The sequence below is a fragment of the Salvelinus fontinalis genome, chromosome 42 (assembly GCF_029448725.1).
Source record: "Salvelinus fontinalis isolate EN_2023a chromosome 42, ASM2944872v1, whole genome shotgun sequence".
Lineage (NCBI taxonomy): Eukaryota > Metazoa > Chordata > Actinopteri > Salmoniformes > Salmonidae > Salvelinus > Salvelinus fontinalis.
In genome coordinates this window covers 19,579,280-19,599,374 of record NC_074706.1, presented here as the reverse complement: position 1 = coordinate 19,599,374, position 20,095 = coordinate 19,579,280, and the positions used below count along the sequence as shown (strand labels likewise).

At 42.3% G+C, this 20,095-nt stretch overlaps 1 protein-coding gene across 1 annotated transcript; it reads right to left on the bottom strand.

Annotated features, from left to right (window-relative positions):
- Window positions 1-983: 983 nt before the first annotated feature.
- On the bottom strand, window positions 984-19,087 carry LOC129841457 (uncharacterized). Its single transcript, XM_055909728.1, has 6 exons — window positions 13,643-19,087; window positions 8,826-8,944; window positions 8,445-8,618; window positions 3,880-4,029; window positions 3,450-3,561; window positions 984-3,167 (listed from the first exon to the last, which is right to left on the bottom strand). Exons 1-6 carry the CDS (start codon window positions 13,929-13,931, stop codon window positions 2,311-2,313), a joined length of 1,701 nt encoding a protein of 566 aa, XP_055765703.1. The 5' UTR covers window positions 13,932-19,087; the 3' UTR covers window positions 984-2,310.
- Between the last annotated feature and the right edge of the window lie 1,008 nt (window positions 19,088-20,095).

The window sequence follows — 20,095 nt, the reverse complement described above, 5'->3', positions numbered from 1 at the left end:
TCTTTCTTCCTCCATCTCTAATACGGTGAACGGTTCGTTCTTTTTGAACAACTCTTTTTACTGACTCATGATTCATTTTTGATGACTAACCAGGTTTCCATATAACATTTTAATGCGAGTAAAGTACATGTCGGATAAAAAAGAACTCATGACAGGCTTGATGGAAACAGAACACTTTTCAAATGTCAATGAAACAAACTACGCTAGACAGCATTCACACCCTGGTGAAGGCTGAAGAGAAGGGATTTTTACTCTTATTTGGTATTATGGCGGTCCGCAAACAAAAGTTGTAGGTACATGCTGCCACCTACTGTATTGGCTATGTATCCGCCTACTATTCTTTAGTATGAATTCATTACATTTTGTGAACAAATTGCCCTACATACTAACCCTACACCCATTAAAAACTCATTATTCCACCACTTTGGCCCTATCTGATCCTACAACAGGCCTGTAGCCTGGGATGACAAGACACTATCGTTGAAAACACCTTGTAACTCTTCTGCAGTAAAACCTTGTACACCCAAGTACTTCTCTGCAGCTGCCACCACATCTATCCTCTGTGATTTCAGTTCCATTCCAGCGTTACAGTTGACAAACATGGGCATGAACACCAAAAAAACTAATCTAGGAATCTCCCTCCTTTACACTGCTGCCACATGACCTTAAGCTTGACACCTAAAACACTGTATACAGCAAATAAGAGCATTATTGTCACCATAAAAGGTCATTGATGGGCGTTTTTCAGGCAGAGTTTTAAAGCTTGTTCACGTGCACTCAGTTTCAAGACGGGTCTGATTTATAACGGGAAACATGCATATGTTCCTAAATCTCTTTTTGTACGTGCGCTGTCTTTTCAGAAATGCGACACACAGATATTTAGTTGGAAATGTACCCAACAATTACAAATGAGGCCCTTGATACGGGGCCAAGGTTTGTGACCAGCTGCTTCAGAGCTCCAGATATAATTAGGTCAGTCAGCACAGAGTTAATTTTGTATTTAATTTCAACAATATCGTCATACACTCACAACTTGAAGTTTAGTACTTTTATTGCAGAAAACGATACATTTGATAAGTACAGTCGTGGCCAAAAGTTTTGAGAATGAAACAATTATTAATTTTCACAAAGTTTGCTGCTTCAGTATCTTTAGATATTTTTGTCAGATGTTACTATGGAATACTGAAGTATAATTACAAGCATTTCATAAGTGTCAAAGGCATTTATTGACAATTACATGAAATTGATGCAAAGAGTCAATATTTGCAGTGTTGACCCTTCTTTTTCAAGACCTCTGCAATCCGCCCTGGCATGCTGTCAATTAACTTCTGGGCCACATCCTGACTGATGGAAGCCCATTCTTGCATAATCAATGCTTGGAGTTTGTCAGAATTTGTGGATTTTTGTTTGTCCACCCGCCTCTTGAGGATTGATCACACGTTCTCAATGGGATTAAGTTCTGGGGAGTTTCCTGGCCATGGACCCAAAATATTGATGTTTTGTTCCCCGAGCCACTTAATTATCACTTTTGCCTTATGGCAAGGTGCTCCATCATGCTGGAAAAGGCCTTTTTCGTCACAACTGTTCCTGGACAACAATCGAACTGCTCTCCTTGAAGTTCTTGATGATGTGATAAATGGTTGATTTAGGTGAAATCTTACTGGCAGCAATATCCTTTCCCATGAAGCCCTTTTTGTGCAAAGCAATGATGATGGCACGTGTTTCCTTCCAGGTAACCATGGTTGACAGAGGAAGAACAATGATTCCAAGCACCACCCTCCTTTTGAACCTTCCAGTCTGTTATTTGAACTCAATCAGCATGACAGAGTGATTTCCAACCTTGTCCTCGTCAACACTCACACCTGTGTTAACGAGAGAATCACTGACATGTCAGCTGGTCCTTTTGTGGCAGGGCTGAAATGCAGTGGAAATGGTTTTTTTTAGGATTCAGTTCCTTTGCATGGAGGGATTAATCTTTGCAATTAATCTGATCACTCTTCATAACATTCTGGAGCATATGCAAATTGCCATCATACAAAATGAGGCAGCAGACTTAGTGAAAATTAATATCTGTGTCATTCTCAAAACTTTTGGCCACGACTGTAGAATAACTTTGCTAACTATGGTAACACTTTACCTTCAAACTAACTAGTGTGCTAAATTACTAAAATGTAAATATAAATGTACTACATATCACTATGCGTATTCTGAGGTACCTCCTCTCTGAGAACCTCTTCCCCTTGTGGACCTCCAGGTGCATGTTCAGCTGGTGGGAGAACCTCTTCTCACACTGGGGAAGCTGTAGGATTCCTACCCTGTGTGGACTCTCTGGTGCCTCTTCAGGCTGGAGGAGTGGGAGAAACTAGCCCGGCACAGGTGGCAGCCGAATGGTTTCTCCCCTGTGTGGACCCTCTGGTGCCTCTTCAGGTTGGACGAATCTGAGAAACTGGCTTGGCACAGGTGGCAGCCGAATGGCTTCTCCCCCGTGTGCATCCTCTGGTGGATCTCTACTTGTTTGGGGAAACTGAAGGCTTTCCCACAGAACGAACACTGGAAGCGCTTCTCTTTGCCACCGGATCTGATTGTAGCGTTACTACTACTGTCATTTGTCAATGGGCTTGTGTAGCTATTTAGTGTTGAGGCACTGGCATTGTCTGAGGTCTGGTTTAACATTAGGAGAGTGTGAGGAGGATTAAGGCCAGGGAGTGTCTGTGTTGTCGCAGGGTCAATGTTCCAGTGGATAGATCCTATAGAAGGCAGGCTGAAGGCAGCACCTCTTAGGGGGTTAACCTGAGGTGCCATCAGTCTCTCTGAATCACAACTATAGGAGCAGGACGGAGCATCGCTAGCCGAGTCTGTTCTCAGACAGACACCTCCTCGTCCCCGCAGACCAAATCTACACCTTGCCCTGGTCTCAGCTAGTCTGTTGTCATGGAGACTAAGTTCGGTTGTTGTTTTGTGTTCTGTTGTCTGTTTCTGGTTGTGGTTAATAGTGTTGTTCCCCAGCCCAGAGTTGAGGACGCTGTCCCATCCACTGACTTCCACTATGTTGCCTCTGGTCCTGACCTGCTCAGTGGTGATGTCCCTTGGGCCCTTGGTTGCACCTGTTGGGGTCTGGGAATCCAAGCTGGCTGCCCAGTCTCCTCTGTTAGCCTCCAACCAACCACCTGCAGGAAGAGGTTAGAAAACAGACTTTACAAACATGGCTTTTTTTTGTTGTCAATATTTTTTGTGTATATATAATATTATAATTATAATTATTATAATTATTATAATTATATATAATATCATAATATATAATAATATAATTTTGTGGTCAAGTTTGTACATTATAATTTGTGTTCTACTGATTTAATTTTATGAATGAAGAGAAAAACAATTGCCAGGTGCATCACTATTCCCATTGAAGATCTATTACTGTATGCAGGCTATATGTATCTCTCTCTTACCTTGCTCCCCCGTCTTTAGTCCACTCAGCAAGTTAATGCTCTCTGGTTCGTCCTCAATTGTCTCCTCTTTGACCAGCAGCAGATTAAGATTCCCATCCTCCATGTCTACTGACTGTAAGATATGTTGAGGGACTGCTATGAGTACTAGGCAAACATGTTAGTTGATTTGATACTATACAAACGTGTTAATTGATTTGATTTCTTGACACTCTTTAATGGTTTGATAATTCAAAGGCATGGTCCCACACTTACGACAAAATTCATCAAGACCTGGGCCCGTATCTACAAAGAGTCTCAGAGTAAGAGTGCTGTTATTCATTATGATCTAAAAGGCTAAACTGATCTAAGATCAGCACTCGTACTCCGAGAAGCTATGTGGATACAGGCCCTGACCTAATACCATTCAGACAGTAGTTCACAGTGGGCTCACCTCAGTGAGACTGTGTGTGGTCCTGTGTTGCGCAGCTGGTTCCTCTGTGGGTTCAGGAGGAGGTGTAGTCTGGTTGTCCTCCATGACCATGGTCCCCTCAGGGTTCCCCAGACCCTCCTCCTTCACCAGCAGCACCTCTGGACCCTCATCCTGGAAGAGACAGGATGATACAGATTACACAGACAAACACTTGGGATGGCAGGTAGCCTAGTGGTTAGAGTGTTGGACTAGTAAGCGGAAGGTTGCAAGATCGAATCCCCGCGCTGACAAGGTACAAATCTGTCGTTCTGCCCCTGAACAAGGCAGCTAACCCACTGTTCCTAGGCCGTCATTGAAAATGAATTTATTCTTAACCTTATCATAGCTAAATAAGTTAGCTATGATAAGTCAAAAGTCAGACAAACCTGACTGGACGTGTAGAGTAGGTGTTTGTTAGTGTGTAGGTATATTTAGTAAGTGTAAATTGGTTATAAAGCACTGTCGGGTGTATGCAGAATAGGTTGAGATCATATGTGATGAATATTTAAGAGAATCTCAATAAAAAAGTCTTAGAATGAAAAGTCCCATTTTGTGTTTATTAAACAGAAACAAGTTTTAAATACTCCATATGAAAACCACACATACAGTTGAAGTCATTTCAACCACTCCACAAATTTCTTGTTAACAAACTATAGTTTTGGCAAGTCGGTTAGGACATCTACTTTGTGCGTGACACAAGTAATTTTTCCAACAATTGTTTACAGACAGATTAATTCACTTAATCACAATTCCAGTGGGTCAGACGTTTACATACACTATGTTGACTGTGCCTTTAAACACCTTGGAAAATTCCAGAAAATTATGTCATGGCTTTAGAAGCCTCTGATAGGCTAATTGACATAATTTGAGTCAATTGGAGGTGTACCTGTGGATGTATTTCAAGGTCTACCTTCAAACTCCGTGCCTCTTTGCTTGAAATCATGGGAAAATCTAAAGAAATCAGCCAAGACCTCAGAAAAACAATTGTAGACCTCCACAAGTCTGGTTCATCCTTTGGAGCAATTTCCAAATGCATGAAGGTACCACGTTCATCGGTACAAGCCGTAGTACGCAAGTATAAACAACATGGGACCACGCAACTGTCATACCGCTCAGGAAGGAGACACGTTCTGTCTCCTAGAGATGAACGTACTTTGGTGCGAAAAGTGCAAATCAATCCCAGAACAACAGCAGGAGGACCTTGTGAAGATGCTGGAGGAAACAGGTACAAAAGTATCTATATCCACAGTAAAACAAGTTCTATATTGACATAACCTGAAAAGCCGCTCAGCAAGGAAGAAGCCACTGCTCCAAAACAGCCATAAAAGAGCCAGACTACGGTTTGCAACTGCACATGGGGACAAAAATCGTACTTTTTGGAGAAATGTCCTCTGGTCTGATGAAACAAAAATAGAACTGTTTGGCCATAATGACCATCGTTATGTTTGGAGGAAAAAGGGTGAGGCTTGCAAGCCGAAGAACACCATCCCAACCGTGAAGCACAGGGGTGGCAACATCATGTTGTGGGGGTGCTTTGCTGCAGGAGGGACTGGTTCACTTCACAAATAGATGGCATCATGAGGTAGGAAAATTATGTGGATATATTTAAGCAACATTTCAAGACATCTGTCAGGAAATGGGTCTTCCAAATGGACAAAGACCCCAAGCATACTTCCAAAGTTGTGGCAAAATGGCTTAAGGACAACAAAGTCAAGGTATTGGAGTGGCCATCACAAAGCCCTGACCAAAAACCTATAGAAAATTTGTGGGCAGAACTGAAAAAGCTTGTGCGAGCAAGGCCTATAAAACCTGACTCAGTTACACCAGGTCTGTCAGGAGGAATTCACCCAACTTATTGTGGGAAGCTTGTGGAAGGCTACCCGAAACGTTTGACCCAAGGTAAACAATTTAAAGGCAATGCTTCCAAATACTAATTGAGTGTATGTAAACTTCTGACCGACTGGGAATGTGATGAAAGAAAGAAAAGCTGAAATAAATCACTACTATTATTTTGACATTCATAAAATAAAGTGATCATCCTAACTGACCTAAGACAGGGAATTTTTACTTGGATTAAATGTCAGGAATTGTGAAAAACTGAGTTTAAATGTATTTGGCTGAGGTGCATGTAAACTTTACGACTTCAACTGTACGTCTCATTTTAAAAAATCTGCATGAACTTGATAAACTGCATTCATTTTCTCATTAAAAGTGGCGTTGGGGTAAAAAAAATAAGTACTTGAATGGAAGTTATGAACATGCATTTGAGAACATCATACAGCAGGGGTCTCCAACCTTTTCTAGCATAAGAGCTACTTAAAAAAAAATTAAACATGTTCCAAGCCACTATTTTTACCCCTAGCTTTCAAAAAGGCACGTTCTTCTCTCCCCTGCAACTCTTCCCTAGGTCCTTAGTGTGAGAGAAAGTTGTGTTCTGTCAATATACCTGGTAAATTCATAGTTAATAAACAACTAAGGGGGGCCCTATAAAATGAGATTTCCCCCCCAAATGATCTAATGTTATATTTTTCCCGTTTTTTCACTCTTAAAATTACAATTGCTCATAGAGAAAACAACGAAATCAAATGCTTAAATCACATCAGAACACTTTTTTTGGTCGGTCTGGAAGAACACAAAAAAACGAATTCCCCTTTAATTGCGCATCTGGCCCTTTAATTGTGCGTCTAGCGAGTGACGAATGTGCCGTCTAGTGATGGTTCTGTACTGCTGCTGCTCATTTCATGGCAAAGTTTGCAAATAATAGATACTAACACAATATTTAATTGAGAAGGTTTTGGGGAAACTGGCGACAGAGTGATAGACAAATGCGTACACCATACAGACAGACAGACGGGCAATTTTGCTGAAAATTTATTTCCAGATATTGTGTTAAGTTTGGCTTTTTAAGCCAATAGTGACTAACCAGGGGTGGGATAATGTCAATGCAGGGATGATTAGATAATAGCTGGAAGCTTGCTGTGTCTGATACTTGTGAGATTTGTTGGAACACATGAAAAGTGCATGTACTTTCAGAAATGTTTGGCAAGCTACTCATAGGTGGAGACACCAGAGATGGCAACATTGACGGGAGTGGGGTCCAGAAAAAATCTGACCTCATCATGAGGGCCCGCAGTGGCTCACAGGTCTGTGACCCCCCCCCGTGAGCAAAACATTGTAATGGCCCCCCTCTTGACAGCAGAGAGAAACTTTTTTTTCAAAGTCCTGCAATTCTACACATTTTGCCATTAGGTGGAGAAATGTCTGCCAATTGCCCAGCCCTGGCCTACATAGTACAAACACAACATGTAACAGGCTTTTTAGGGTTATATATGTCTTTAAATATCACACAATGTCTGGATGCATTATTCTATCCAAGAATATTCAACACTGAAATCTGTTAATCTCGTTATTCCAAATGCATCTGTGGGTCTTTTCTACTGACAAAAATAAAAATGCATCATTGTCTTTAGTGATGGGTTTGATCTCAAGTCAGAAGCTATCAGGTGGAATGGTTATTTTCTATGTTTCTATTGAGTGGAATGTTTTTTCTGCTGGTGCATCCTGAGGTAGGTCCTCTCTGAAAACCTCTTCTCACACAGAGGGCAGCTGTAGGGTTTCTCCCCTGTGTGGCCCCTCTGGTGCCTCTTCAGGTCACCAGCCTGGGCGAAACGCATGTGACACTGGGTACAGCTGTAGGGTTTTTCTCCTGTGTGGACCATCTGGTGTCTCTTCAGGTGGCCAGCCTGGGTGAAGCTCATATGACACTGGGTACAACTAAAGGGTTTCTCCCCTGTGTGGATCCTCTGGTGGATCTCCACCTTCTGGAGGCAGCGGAAGCCTTTGTTACAGAACATGCAGAGGAACTGTTTCTCTTTACTATTGCCTGATGAGGCTCCCCCTCCTTGAGCCTGGGCTCTAGCCCTGTCGTTTGAGTTCAATACCTGATCGAAAAGGACGTGGCTGTGTGAATTGGAAGGCCCTATCGACGTGGACAGTGGGTCGCTATCCCCGAGCACATGTAAAGGGGAGTGGGTAACGACATTTGGATTTGTCTCTAAGCATTTCCTGTAATCTAAGAAATCTCTGCCCTGTGAGTGTCCGTCTCCTAGGTGACTATCTGCATTCCATGTGGGAGGAGCGTCGCCCTCCACTTTCACAGTCACCTCATCTACCACTATAACCTCCCCTTTCTTATCTAGGCACCCTTGAGAGTATAAACTACTACTGTACTGGTTCCAATCCTCTTTAGACAGATCAGTCTGTGTCTCTAAACCCAAGGATATGTTGCCAGGGTCCATCTCTGTAGCATAAGAACAAGACGGATCATCACCTCCGGTGTCTAACACGTCACCATCCCTACAGGAATGAACTGTCCTCTGGCGAAATATCGGGAAACACTCTGAGCTAGAAGCAGGAGGACAGCCCAGTGGCCCCAGCCTCTCTGGGTCTGATCTGTGGTCAGATCCTGTGTGTAACAGCCTGCGTGTTACAGTTAAAGTGTTGGTATCTGTCTCTGTCTTGAGGACGGTGTTCAGCAGTCCACTGACCTCCGTGATGCTGTGTCGGATTCTGGGCTGCGCTGAGGTGGTTGTGGGGTCCTTCGTGGCTACAGGGGGCACTCCAGCCAGTCCAGTCTCAATGTCATCACTGTGCCGTGGGTCCTCCTCTTCTTTAGCCCTCTCCAGTTTGACCCCAGGAGCTGCAGCCTCTGTATCTGCAGACTGACACAAGAAGAGTGGAGGTTGTTACCGGTAAATGAGTTGAATCGTATAACAATATCGTAGGGAAGCCTCACAAGCTCCCTTATGGCAGATAAATAAGGATGTACATGTAAGCAAGTGAATAGCTGAGAGGATCCTTTCTGAAATAAGTGGGCCACATTTGATTTACAAAGTAACACATTTTTAATGCAACACTATTACACTAACCTCTATGATGATAACATGCTGGGTTGAGGTTCCACTCCCCTCATCAACAGTGATTGGTTGGTCATCTCTCCATGTATTGTGTCCCGCTGGCTTGTGGCCTCCAGGTAGATGTCCTTCACCTGAGAAAGTGATTTGGGGAAAAGAGATTGTTAGGTTAGCTACTGTCTGCTCAACGGTATAGACCCTTGTCTGTGTTTGCAAACACTGCTGCATGAGGGGGCAGGGTGCAATTTGGTTGCAGAACACGGAGTTCTCATAGAACACCAGGAAGAAAGAAAAATATTCACATGTTGCTTTTGAGTGCATTTCACACTACCTTGGGATTTTAAATTGGACCCCTGGAAGGCATAATTCTTCCTGATGTGTATTACCTGTAGGTGTCGACACCATCAGCCCAGCCGGTAGCGCTGAGTGACTAACCAAAATGTCAGATGTTTTTCGGTTTCTTAACAACTAATTGACCAACATCTGCGGAGCAGGCATGGAGACTGAAAGACAATGTATGCTTGATCCGTTAATGTTGGAAGTTCTGACGCAATTGCGGCGCCTATGGACGCATGCTAAGGCCAAAGCAAGCTCCATATTGCATTGCGGAGGGCTCTGCATTGACATGTTTGGTTGACAGAAGGTGGGGGCGGTATGTCCTGTATAAACACAAACTCACTTCCTTGACAACTTCCTTCGCAATAGCGCTGCTCTGCTAAGCGCAAGAGGTATGAACGCCCTGATTTCTGCAGACGCGGCATCGCAGTAAATGCTGTACTGCCACTTCAGGTGACGAATTGACCATGAAGAACCTTTAAGAGAAGCGAGAACGCGCAATTGAGAGGGCTAGAAAGCAGTTGCTTCGCGAGCCTGAAAATACATGATCTAAGTAATTGATAGTTGGTATTCAGCAGTCAAAGTATGACTTATTTACTTTGAAGAACTACTAAAATTTAGATTTTGTCAGACAGCATAGGCAGCAGCTCTATAGAGGTTAGATGATGACTTGGAATTAAATAATAAAGTAATCAAATAAAACATTTTATTCAAGTAATGTGAATAAATGGTTAATAAGTGATAGGCAGTAAAGGCAGTCACTACCATCGTGGGTATTTTATGAATTGTAATATTCTGTGTTATAGCGTTCAAGCCACATAATGCATAGCGCTAATCGTTCAGCAATGCCAGCCTGTAATACACTCCTGTCCCCGGTGGACCGACTCGTACATAAAGCAGCCTCCATTCAGGCTGCAAAGGCATCAGTATTTTTTATGTTTGTGTGTGACGAAGACGATTAGTGATTAAGGCAGTAGCCTAACCTAGCCTGTTAACGTTAGCTAGCTACTACTAGTGGATATAATTTTAGCTAAAAGTAATCTATAGAGATTTGAAACAATTTGCTACCATGTCTAAGAGACAAATACTATCAGGAAGCGATTTTTTTTTTTAACAATGAGAAGAGAGGCACAATCGCTAAACCACAGAAATTAGCGGGTTAAATTGATAAACGTGCAGCAATGTCCATCAGCCTGTGTGAAGAATGATAAGCCTGAGGACAGGCCATTCATTCGCCGAGAACAACGAGCCCGTTTGCTGATTCTTGCAGCGAAGACCACAAACCGGAGGATTCCGAGCCATGCATTTCCACCAATGATGACAGCTCTCTGGCTGGACAAGAACAGGTGGTCGCACCAGGCCCAGCCACACCTCCAAACAATGCCGGCGAAGACGCTACTATCTTGAAACCGGATTCAGATTCGTCGCTACCCGTCCCCGATGACAGTGGTGGTGCTGCTGATGAATCCGACTTCCAGACAAAAAAAAAGAAAAGGTCCCAGTGAGTGGCCAAAATATATGAATGGATCTTTACGGGATATGTTAGTGCAGGCTGGGCCACATCAGGAGGAGGAGGGGAATTTCCCAAGAAATGAAGGGCAACGAAAGTTTTCGGTGGCCCACTACAATAGGAGGATGGCGAACAGGGAGAGAGTGGAGAGACCATGGCTTGTCTATTCCAAGCAACATGATGCATGCAGCCTTCTGTTTTTGCTGCAAACTTTATTCACACGAGTGCAAATCTGCGCTGGTCAGGGATGGAATCAGGGACTGGAAGAATCAGTGACACCTCCTCAGCTCGCATGAGAACTCGCATGACCACCTAGATAGTTTCTAGAGGTGGAAGGAGCTGGAGGCTGGTGTCCAGGCAAACTCAGATGATTTGAGGCCCATGGACAGCTACCGAGAGAAAACATAGCGGACTGCAATGCCACAGCAGAGGAAAGCGACCACTAGGCGGAGACGAAACAAATAAATGCTGAAACTGAGGTTGGACAATAAAATTCGATTTGGTCATTGAATTGACAAAGCCTATTTTACACTGCTCCAGCGAAACGAGGCCCGCCATACATTTATGAAAGCACTTGTTTCCAAAGCTCAAATGATCTTACTGTTTTACAGTTCTACAGGAATATAAAAATATATGTTAAATATGTTATAACATTTTTATTTTTATTGTAACAATTGTGGTGTCGTGCCATTTTATTTATTTACTTAACCTTTATTTAACCAGGTAGGCAAGTTGAGAACAAGATCTCATTTACAATTGCGACCTGGCCAAGATAAAGCAAAGCAGTTCGACACATACAACAACACAGAGTTGCACATGGAGTAAAACAAAAATACAGTCAATAATACAGTAGAAAAATAAGTCTATATACAATGTGAGCAAATGAGGTGAGATGGGAGAAAAGGCCATGGTGGCGAAGTAAACACAATATAGCAAGTAAAACACTGGAATGGTAGATTTGCAGTGGAAGAATGTGTAAAATAGAAATAGCCATTTTTTTTTTTTTCCGTTATTTTACCAGGTAAGTTGACTGAGAACACGTTCTCATTTGCAGCAACGACCTGGGGAATAGTTACAGGGGAGAGGAGGGGGATGAATGAGCCAATTGTAAACTGGGGATTATTAGGTGACCATGATGGTTTGAGGGCCAGATTGGGAATTTAGCCAGGACACCGGGGTTAACACCCCTACTCTTACGATAAGTGCCATGGGATCTTTAATGACCTCAGAGAGTCAGGACACCCGTTTAACGTCCCATCCGAAAGACGGCACCCTATACAGGACAGTGTCCCCAATCACTGCCCTGGGGCATTGGGATATTTTTTAGACCAGAGGAAAGAGTGCCTCCTACTGGCCCTCCAACACCACTTCCAGCAGCATCTGGTCTCCCATCCAGGGACTGACCAGGACCAACCCTGCTTAGCTTCAGAAGCAAGCCAGCAGTGGTATGCAGGGTGGTATGCTGCTGTTCTGTTGTTATAATAGGTGGGATATTATTAATAAGAAACTCAGTTTCCTACTATAGGTAGTAGGTTGCATAGTGATAGCAACCTTGCAACTCTCCAATGCAGGGTTTAAAGTCAAATTCTCTTCTGCCTGGTAAGGGACCTTCAAAAGATGTTATGGGCATAAACACAGAATGACATAATTGGAGCCTATTTCTTCATCTTCCAAAAAAGAAGTGGTAAGCCTACCTGTTTGACAGACACAATTATCCTATCCATAGATGTCGGTATAGCCAAATACTCCAATACTGTCGCATGCACTGATTAAATACCTCTGTCTGGGAAGGGCTTGGTGTGTTTGACTAAAACCAGGGCTCGAATTGAGTGAGGGTATCACACATCCCTTTTGCCCTTATCTTTAACAAAGGGTATCTATTGTTTGCTTTATATTTTGAAATAAATACAAAACGTATCCAGATTATATCAAGCGTTCTATAACAATGCTTAACTCTGATGCCTTCTGGTAGAAACAAGCTCTAAAATGCCTGCGAAAGACGTGACTGATGCCTGTGTGGATATATTGATTCCTCTCTATGACAATCTGAAGCTAAACTGCAGCCTATAATATTCGAGGAGTTTCAAAAAATGTACTTTGCTATTCTGTCCCTATAAATTGAGCTTTTCTCTTTCTGAAAAGAGAAGATGTTTGTTTAAACCCAGGCAGATTTTAGGGACGCACACTTCTGTTGTTGGTTTATACCATAGACGAGTAGCCAGCAGTTGAAGCTTACAGTTTTCTGCATCAGTAGAACCTCTGTCTGGATGGAAAGGTAATTTTTGAAAGTGCCATGCTTAGATTCATACGGATGTGGATGTCTAAGACGTAATTATTATTGTCTCACATAGGGCGGCAGAACGTCCAGGGCATTGGTGATTTTATCAATGAAATCAGATTGAAAATATTAGGCTGTTATTGACATTGAACTGATTATATAGCCTACTAACCAGATGTGTTGATTGTTTAACTTGTAGCATAGGCATATTAATTGGACTGCTGTTCTGTTCTTCTGACTTTTAGCTGAGAAAAAAATGGCCCAAGGCCAAACGTATTGGGGGAGGGGCCGATTTGTCTCGCCTAGGGCGGCAGAACTGTCTGAATATATATATATTATTATTTAAAAAATGTATCACTACCATTCTAGGGTGGCTAATGCTACTTCCTGATGTTGCCAGGAGTACAGACTCACTTGGTGTGCAACATCCGAAAGTTGTCCGAAAATGGTGGTGGATTTTTTATTAGACCAGTACGCACATTTCGTCCGTGTTTTCTCCACTGACGAGCCATTAAATCAAGTTAAGGAGGAAACTGAAGCCTTTGCAGCCTGAATGGAGGATGTTTTATGTACCAGCCGGTCCATAGGGGACAAGTGTATTGCTAGCTGAAGACATTAAAGTCGGACGTAAAATGACAAACAAAATAAAAGGCCGGTTGGGCTAGGCTATATGAACGGGCGATAGGCCCCGCCTTCTGATAAACGTACCTCTTGTCATTCCTTTGTATCGGTCGAGGATCTTGACACTACTTGGGCGACTGGCGAGGGCGCGCTCTCGCATTATTCTCTCTGCGCGCTCCCGTGCCACCTTTAGTTCCAATAGCTGTAGCTTCCTCCGCAATCCCCTGTTTTCTTTCTGGCTTTGAGTTATTTCCAAACGAAACACTGCATAGTCGTCGTCTACGACTTTACAGATCTCTGCCACGGCTGCATTCGCTAGCACCTCCATGATGGAGGCTATTTGAGTGTGAAAAACCATACAGTTAACGTTAGCCATTTTTAGCTAACCAGCAGCCAGCTAGCATCTATACAAAGCCCGGTGATCAACGCGAATTAAAAGCTGCCTGGGGTAATTATGCGAAGCTGTGCAGTTAAAATCGTCACCGTTTTAGTTCCAGGGTGTTAATAAACGCCTAAATAACATCAATAAAAACGCTTGTTTCTGGTCAATGTTTACTTCCGTTCTTCTTTAAAGTTTTATGGCCGACTACACCTATTGGTGTATAGCAGCCACCTACTGTCTTCTTTGATATTATGGTGGTCCGAAAACAAATGCTATAGGTCCATGCCGCCACCTACTGTTTTGGATGTATATCAGCCCAAGTAATGAACAAAGTAAACAAGAAGAAAACTCAATTTACTCCTTTATTCGGGATCTGGGGCCTGAGAAGGAAGAGCATCTTCGGACAGTATTTTTTGCAATGTTTCAGCAGTGAAGTCCTGGAAACCCCAAAACATTTCAGCTCCAGTTTCTTTGACTGTTTGTTTATGCAGTAGAATTAATCATATATGCGATAAACACCCTAAAATCCACCTTCACAATCAGCATATCAGTTTCCCTCAACTGTTGAACAACACTCAGTCTCCACAGTCTCCGGAGCATCCACCGCCATGCCTTCAGCTCCACTCTCATTCAACTACCTCACGTGCCATTGTGTAGATTACCTGCTGTATAGCCCTAACCCTTGCCACTTCATACTCCTTTACCCTAACCGGGCACTCCGGGGAATTGGGAACGTGGTTGCCATCACAATTTCAACATCGTCCACCCTCAGATTCTTCAACAACATTCCTTCGGCACACAATTGATACATGTCCATACCTTTTGCAATTCCGGCAAAACAGCGTCTTGGATACAGAAGCTCTCACCGCAGATATAACATATCCCATCTTCACATGTGAAGGGAGATACTCTTCGTCAAACATCAATAATACCGACAGGCTTTCTTCTTTCTCCCATCCAGTACACAGCGTGCTCCAACTACTCCTCGTAAACCACGATGCCTCCACATTTCGGGGCGGCAGGTAGCCTAGTGGTTAGAGTGTTGGGCCAGTTACCGAACGGTTGCTGGATTGAATCCCTGAGCTAGCTGACAAGGTACAAATCTGTCGTTCTGCCCCGGAACAAGGCAGATAACCCACTGTTCCGTGGTAGGCAGTCATTGTAAATAATAATTTGTTCTTAACTGAATTGCATAGTTAAATAAAAAATGTTTAAATCCAACACATGCCAGAGATGACACCTTTTAACAGTGCTCTGCTACAAAAATCAAAACTCTCCACTTCATAAAGCGATAGTTTGTCGATAATACCTTTTCCTTCTGCTCTTTCAACACACAAGAAATCAAAACAAAACCACTTCTGGTCACTCTGACCAACTCCACCTTTCCCAATGCATCCCTTACCATCCTTGATACTTCAAACGGATATCCCAAAAAAGCATCATTGTCAGTGAACCTAACTCCAACCAAAAACCTATACTCATTAACAACATTAGCCCTTTTTGTTCCATTTTCCTTTATCACTATCTTCCACTCTTCAACCAAACTATAAGGATCCACTCTCTCCACAAATCTCACTCCCACTGGGCCATACACATCCTTTAAATCATTGGAATGAGGCCCGAACCCGGCAGTCCTCACCGCAGGTTCCTCATCCACGCTCCCGTCAGATTCCATTTCCCAGCTATTAGAGCAGTATCCCTCTTTTTACACATGACACCAACCTCCCTTACCACCCCGCTTCCCTTTACACTCAACTCATTCTTGGCTGTCATCGCAATTGATTCACCTTCACTTGTCATGTTCAATATGTTCTCTAGCTCTTCCAGAAGTTCTGTGCAATTCTCCATTCCATATTCACTCAGAACATAATTCACTTTTCTTCTGTTTCCCTTGTCCACCATATTCTCATCCACCAAATCTTCCAGAAGGTTTGTACAAACCCCACTCCATAATTATTCATAATATAATAATTCTTCCTTTTCCCCTAACCCAATTGCCTGAAGTTGAATGCCTGAAGTTGGGCAAGTAAGACTGGTGCTGCTTATGTCACAACCATTGCCTTCTTTTTCAAGGCTTTATTGGCAGACTACATCCAAAAAAGGTGTATTTCCGCCACCTACTGGGTGGAGTAAAAACAAAGATACTTTAACAAGATTTTAATTTTTATTTTATCCACATATCCTCAAAAAACTAAATAAAAGTTAATATACTCCTTCACTTACTCCAATGTACTCAGATCCCTACACTGACTCTGGGGCCTGAGAGGGGGAAGCATCTTCAGACATTATTTACTGCAATGTGTCAGCTGTGAAATCCTGGCAATCCAAGAACCTTTTAGCCACTTTAAAAATGATTTTCAGTTTCTTAGATTTATTGTTATTTTGTCCTGTATAATTAATCACCTGCTCAATAAACTTAACAAAATCAACCTTCTTCACGATTAGTATTTCAGGATCTCTCAACTGACTGACATCCACAGACTGTTGGGCATCATCCGCTGCCATAGCTTCCTCATCTCTACTCACTACTTCGCCAATTTTTGGACTACTAAACAACTATGGATTTAGAACCACGTAGAGTTATTGCAAGTCGCAAAGAAAACAGATGATTCCACTATTCCAGCACCATTTCAACATTGTCTAATCACCAGTGCTTAGTCTAATATAGTGACGGTCTAACAGTGACAACTTAAAGATACCAACAATTATTTAGTCCATATGATGTGACTGTTCATGGTAAGGACTTGTGTAAGTAGAAAAAAAAACATATTGACTCAACCTATTTGTAGAGAAACGCCAATGCATCCTCCTCTTTCATGTTGCATAAACGTTCTATGACTCTCTCATACACGCTTTTAGTTTTTGTTGTCCTAGGCTACCAGGCTAAAATGCTTGCTCGCTAGCCTAACTTCCTTTCATGGGCAACGATGCACCAGGCCAGTTAGTTAACATTAGCCTAAGGTACTACATCTAGATACACGTTGAACTTCCATCCTCTCAGGCCAGGGGCACAATGTACGAATTTATGGTAAGATCAGACTTGCCGTTATAATCAATGGCCAGTGTGGAGAATTAAGTAAAACCACAAGTCGAAATCCCTATCTCCATCCATGGCTAATGAGGGAAAGGAAAGACTTTACTTAGCTAGCTAGCCATTGGAGGACAACGACAACAGGAGGCAACAATTCAAGTTCTGTCAATGATGTTTGGCTTGTAATGTGATTGGTCTGAAGCCAAATCGACACTGACTTCCCTTGAGACTTTTTGTTGTTGTTGCCCTTCCCTTGCTTTCAATGCTATGGTGGCAACAATGTCATTCGCTTTTTGACTAGACAGCATAGATGGGCTACACATACAGAGACAGAGGGGCGCTGTTTCATTCACTTGGATGCTTTATCCTGGTGAGATACATCCAGCCTCTTGTGAATTGAAGGAAATGTATGGAACACAGAGAGACAAAATAAATTGTTTTGTATGTATTTTTCTTTATTTCTTGGTAATTTTTTGGAGGAAGCCTAGCTTCCCTTGGCATCCATGAATACAAGCCACTCCATATTATTACTGTTCATGGTTGCACCTCCTCTACTTCCAATTACACTGTAGAGAACATATCTTATTGGTTGAAACTCAAACAGTGTGGTTAAATGAAAAATGCTGTTCTTTGAAATACGGTACTGCTTATTACAATACACTTCCAATCTCCTATGATCAGTATCTTTTGAAATATTTACCTTAACTGATGTAGATGGAATAAAGTAATTCTATTATTTTATACTCTATTCTTTCTAACATGCAGACTACTTTAGAAAGAACAGTGCGTTAGCAAGAATAGAGTAGAAAAGAATAGAACGACTTTATTCCATCTACATCACCTCAATAAGGTAAATATTCAACTGTCTTTGTTCTAGGCTAGGTTTAAGGTCTATCTCTAAAAACAGGTGTTCACAAAAGCTTGCTTCTATAATTTGTGTCCAAGAATCATAGCTGCACCTTTTGTTTATGGTTGATGCAGATTGTTGTCCATTAGCCAATGAGTGTTTATCAATGAGTTCAAAGCACGTGAATGTATCTAACTGGTATTAACGACTTCACAACTGGTAAGAGCGGCAGGTAGCCTAGCGATTAGAGCGTTGGGCAGTAACCGAAAGGTCGGCTCGAATACCAGAGACGACAAGGTGAAAAATCTGTCGATGTGCCCTTGAGCACTTAACCCTAATTTGATCCAGGGGGCGCCATACTACTATGGCTGACCCTATAAAACAAAAATATTTCACTGCACCTATGCGGTGCGTGACAAAACACCACCTCAAAATTGGTTTCGAACGCAGCATTAGTCTTTGAGCTCCCTCCTTGACCTCTAGGCCTCTTGTTTGGGTGTTGTTGGGATTGTGAGCTGTGTTCTAGGCTAGGTACACTGCATTCGGAAAGTATTCAGACCCCTTAACTTTTTCCACATTTTGTTACTATAGCCTTATTCGAAAATGGATACAAACCTATGTAAAAACGTTTTTATTTTTAATAAATGTGTAAAAATGTGTAAAACCCTGTTTTCACTTTAACATTATGGGGTATTGTGTGTAGATTGATAAGTACAATTTTAAATTGTATACATTTTAGAATAAGGATGCAACATAAAATCTGGAAAATGGGAAGGGATCTGAATACTTTATGAATGCACTGTACCTCTTGTGGTGAAAGCCCATTCTGGCACTGTCTTTATTGGCGGGGTAACCATGAGCTACTGTAATTGAGGAAGGCTAGATCTAAGTCCAGGCCCTTCTATGAACCCAGTCATGAGGCATTAGATGAGACCCTACTTTGCTCATTGTGCTCTAGCTACTCCTTGTGGCGGGCCGGGCGCCTGCAGGCTGACCTCAGTTGTCAGGTGAACAGTGTTTCTTTCGACACATTGGTGCGGCTGGCTTCCTGGTAAAGCAAGCAGGTGTTAAGAAGCGCGGTTTGGGGGCCTCCCGGGTGGCACAGTGGTCTAGGGCACTGCACTAGCGTCGTCCGGGTTAGGGTTTGGCAGGTAGGGATATCCTTGTCTCATCGTTCACCAGCGACTCCTGTGGCGGGCCGGGCGCAGTGCGCGCTTACCAAGGTAGCCAGGTGCACAGTGTTTCCTCCGACACATTGGTGCGGCTGGCTTCCGGGTTGGAGGCGCGCTGTGTTAAGAAGCAGTGCGGCTTTTTTTTTTGGGGGGGGGGGGGGGGGGTGGATCAGCTTAATATTGATGAAAGAATGTTGCTTCCAATGTAATTGTCTGCATCATTTCCAATCCCCCATATTTTTTTGGGTAAATATATATATCCATTCAAGTGTTGCATACATATACACATATATACATACACATACCTACATAGACATACATACTTTTTAAAAGAGTATACCTTTATTATTATTCCCTGCAAACCCTACCACCGATCCCCCAATTGGAGTAAACTGATAAACATTTCTGTTTTTACCTTCAATTTATACATCTTATACACATTTTACAGACACAGTCTACTTTATAATAGTTCTCTCTTGTTTGTTCTTAGTCCTTTCTCTATTTCTGTTGTCCATCCAGTTTGATTTCCACTTGTAACTGTGCTATTTCACAATAGCTCCGCACCTATACACATTTCACAGATCCCGTATGCCCTACATTGTTTATCTTGTTATTAGTCCCACCCTTCAGCTCCACTCAACCTTTCCCATCTATCTTCTAACATCATCCATTTCGGATTTTTATTTGCCATATATTTTTCAACTGTGCTGTGATGCTTCACAAAAGATTTGAAACTTCCTATTCTCATAGCTTCCACGGATTGTAAATTAAAAATAAACATTTTAGCTAAAATAATTATCATATTATTGATTGATTGACTATGGCTTTTCAAATCCCCCAGTATTGCTATCTGTAGCGTTAGTTCTACGCAAATGTTGCAATTCTTCAACCATTCCTGGACCTGTGACCAAAAACGAGCTACATGCGGACAATACCAAAATAAATGGTCTAATGACTCTGCCTCCTCACAGCAGAATCTACAGAGCTGAGAAGATTGTATCCCCCATATATATAACATTCTATTAGTTGCAAGAATTTTGTACAATAATTTAAATTGAAAAATTCGAAGTTTTGAATCCGGCGTTGTTTTGCGTATCAATTCATAAAC